We start from the raw sequence: 2,544 nt of genomic DNA, 5'->3' as shown, positions 1-2,544 counted from the left end.
CAACGAGCACTCGCAGTTCACAGCGGACGGGATCTCCCACCGCCACTTCAGGGGCCTGAATCCAACCACCCCCAAAAGCACAAACACTACCCCCACGTGACCCGCGCCGCGTCCACGGGACCGGCGTCGCACCCGGTGGGCGTCACGTGACAGACTCAGCTTTCCTCCAATCATTGTGCATGTTATGGAGATTCCTCCCAGGACCCAACCCGAGACTTAAAACGCCCTATTCTCCCGCCAGCCAAACGGGTCAGCTCCCCGCTCCCAGCTGAGCGGTAGTGTCTTTCAACGGTCCTCTTCTACGGTGGCGTTGGGAGGCCCAGGCCTACAGCACACTCAGTCCCGGAAGTGACGTCTCCCAGAGGGGCCGGAAGTGTCAGTGGAGGGAGGGAAGATGGCGGAGGTGGTGAGTCCGGTGCCCGGGGCGGGGCGGAGGGAGCCAGGGGAGGTGGGTAGAGCCCGAGGCCCCCCAGTAGCCGACCCTGGCGCCGCGCTGTCTCCCCAGGGGGAGATAATCGAAGGCTGCCGCCTGCCGGTGCTGCGGCGGAACCAGGACAACGAAGATGAGTGGCGTGAGTGACGTCGGGAGGCGGGGCTAAGAACCTGAGGGCGAGGGGCGGGAGTCAACCGAACCCTTGGGAGGGGGAGGGGCTTCGAGAATTCTGGGGCAGGCGGGGCGCAGATACTCAGGAGGGGCGTGGCTTTTAGCTACTCCGAAATGGACAGGGCGGGGCTTGGAGAGGGGTTGGCACTGGGTGACTAAAGGGGGCTTGGGCGAGAGCTTCCAAGTGCTGGGGCTTAGGGATTAGGCCCAGGGGTGGAGTTCAGGTCGCAGGAAGGTGGAGCCTCATGGCCTGGCCGGTCTAACGCCCCTGCCTATGCTGTTCCCACAGCCCTGGCTGAGATCCTGAGCGTGAAGGACATCAGTGGCCGGAAGCTTTTCTACGTCCATTACATTGACTGTGAGTGCTGGACCAGGGTGAGGAGGGGCTGCAGGGTAGGGTTGGGAGGCAGTCTCTGGCATTCCTTCCTGAGACATCCCCACTGCTGCAGTCAACAAACGCCTGGATGAATGGGTTACCCACGAAAGGCTGGACCTGAAGAAGATCCAATTCCCCAAGAAAGAAGCCAAGACCCCCACCAAGAACGGACTTCCTGGGTCCCGCCCCGGCTCTCCAGAGAGAGAGGTGGTGAGTAGGTCCCCTACTTCACCTCTTCTCTCCTGCCTCCTACTACTCTCATCTTTTAGCCTCAGTGGCTCCTGGATGGGCTGGAGGTCACACCCTCCCACCCTGGCTTCAACTTGCAAAGGATGGGGGCCAAGTTGCAGATGTAGCTTCCAGAATCCAGCGGCTATTCCTGTGTCCTTGAGAGGGCAGAGGGTGGGGTTTGATCACTCCATGCTGAGGGGCCCTATTCCCCTTCCCCATCCCACCACCATCCCCACCCCAGAGGAAGACCCTGGACCTATCTCTACAGCCGGCCTCCACCCAGGCCAGCGGGAAGACCTTGCCAATCCCGGTCCAGATCACACTCCGCTTCAACCTGCCCAAGGAGCGGGAAGCCATTCCCGGTGGCGAGCCCGACCAGCCGCTCTCCTCCAGCTCCTGCCTGCAGCCCAACCACCGCTCAACGGTACCCTCAGCAATTCCAGGGACCTTGCTTTCCTCTCAGGTCCCACCTTCTCTACCTTCTGACCCACCTTTCTTGGTTTCTCTCTGCAGAAACGGAAGGTGGAGGTGGTTTCACCAGCAACTCCAGTGCCCAGTGAGACAGCCCCAGCCTCAGTTTTTCCCCAGGTGAGTCCTCCAAACCATCTCTTCCTTTTTTCTACCTTCTGGTAGCCCCTTTCAGACTCATGTCACAGCCACCTTTTCTGTTCCTACCATCTCACCTACAGAATGGATCAGCCCGTAGGGCAGTGGCAGCGCAGCCAGGACGGAAGCGAAAATCGAATTGCTTGGGCACTGATGAGGTAGGTCTGGGGAAGAGGGAAGCTGGATGAAAAGGAGGGGAGATGGGCGGGGTGGAAAGTTTAGCGTCTAGTTTAAAAATAAACAAGGAGCGGTGGGCAGCCATGGTGTTGGTAGGATTGGGAGCCAGGTAGAGCTGGTTCAGATCAGTCATTGGGTGATTTTTCCCAAGTTTTGAATGAAAACTTGCCACATCTTGCTTGCTTTATTTTGAGAGTGGGAATTACAGTACTTCCCTTGTAGGATTAGGCTTGAACAAGGAAACATATGGGTGAGCTGTACCGTTTCCTGTAACCCGGTGTCTTCCACCGGCCCTGAGCAGGACTCCCAGGACAGCTCAGATGGAATACCATCAGCTCCGCGCATGACTGGGAGCCTAGTATCTGACCGGAGCCACGACGACATCGTGACCCGAATGAAGAACATTGAGTGCATTGAACTGGGCCGCCACCGCCTCAAGCCGTGGTACTTCTCCCCGTACCCACAGGAGCTCACCACGTTGCCCGTCCTCTATCTCTGCGAGTTCTGCCTCAAGTATGGTCGTAGCCTCAAGTGTCTGCAGCGTCACTTG

The 2,544-nt window shown here is 58.9% G+C and overlaps 1 protein-coding gene across 1 annotated transcript in view; it reads left to right on the top strand.

The window, feature by feature from the left end:
• The first annotated feature begins 29 nt into the window (after positions 1-29).
• KAT5 (lysine acetyltransferase 5) overlaps positions 30-2,544 on the top strand; it is a 7,301-nt gene continuing 4,786 nt past the window's right edge. Inside the window, exons 1-8 of the mRNA XM_019645185.1 lie at positions 30-406; positions 506-572; positions 894-962; positions 1,054-1,190; positions 1,480-1,635; positions 1,725-1,799; positions 1,901-1,975; positions 2,296-2,538. Of these exons, the coding sequence (XP_019500730.1) occupies positions 395-406; positions 506-572; positions 894-962; positions 1,054-1,190; positions 1,480-1,635; positions 1,725-1,799; positions 1,901-1,975; positions 2,296-2,538 (834 nt within the window). The 5' untranslated portion in view covers positions 30-394. The remainder of the gene's footprint in view (positions 407-505; positions 573-893; positions 963-1,053; positions 1,191-1,479; positions 1,636-1,724; positions 1,800-1,900; positions 1,976-2,295; positions 2,539-2,544) is intronic.

Source organism: Hipposideros armiger, unplaced genomic scaffold (genome assembly GCF_001890085.2).
Source record: "Hipposideros armiger isolate ML-2016 unplaced genomic scaffold, ASM189008v1 scaffold_93, whole genome shotgun sequence".
NCBI lineage: Eukaryota > Metazoa > Chordata > Mammalia > Chiroptera > Hipposideridae > Hipposideros > Hipposideros armiger.
The sequence above is the reverse complement of the archived record's forward strand: the minus strand, read 5'-3'. Positions and strand labels throughout refer to the sequence as shown.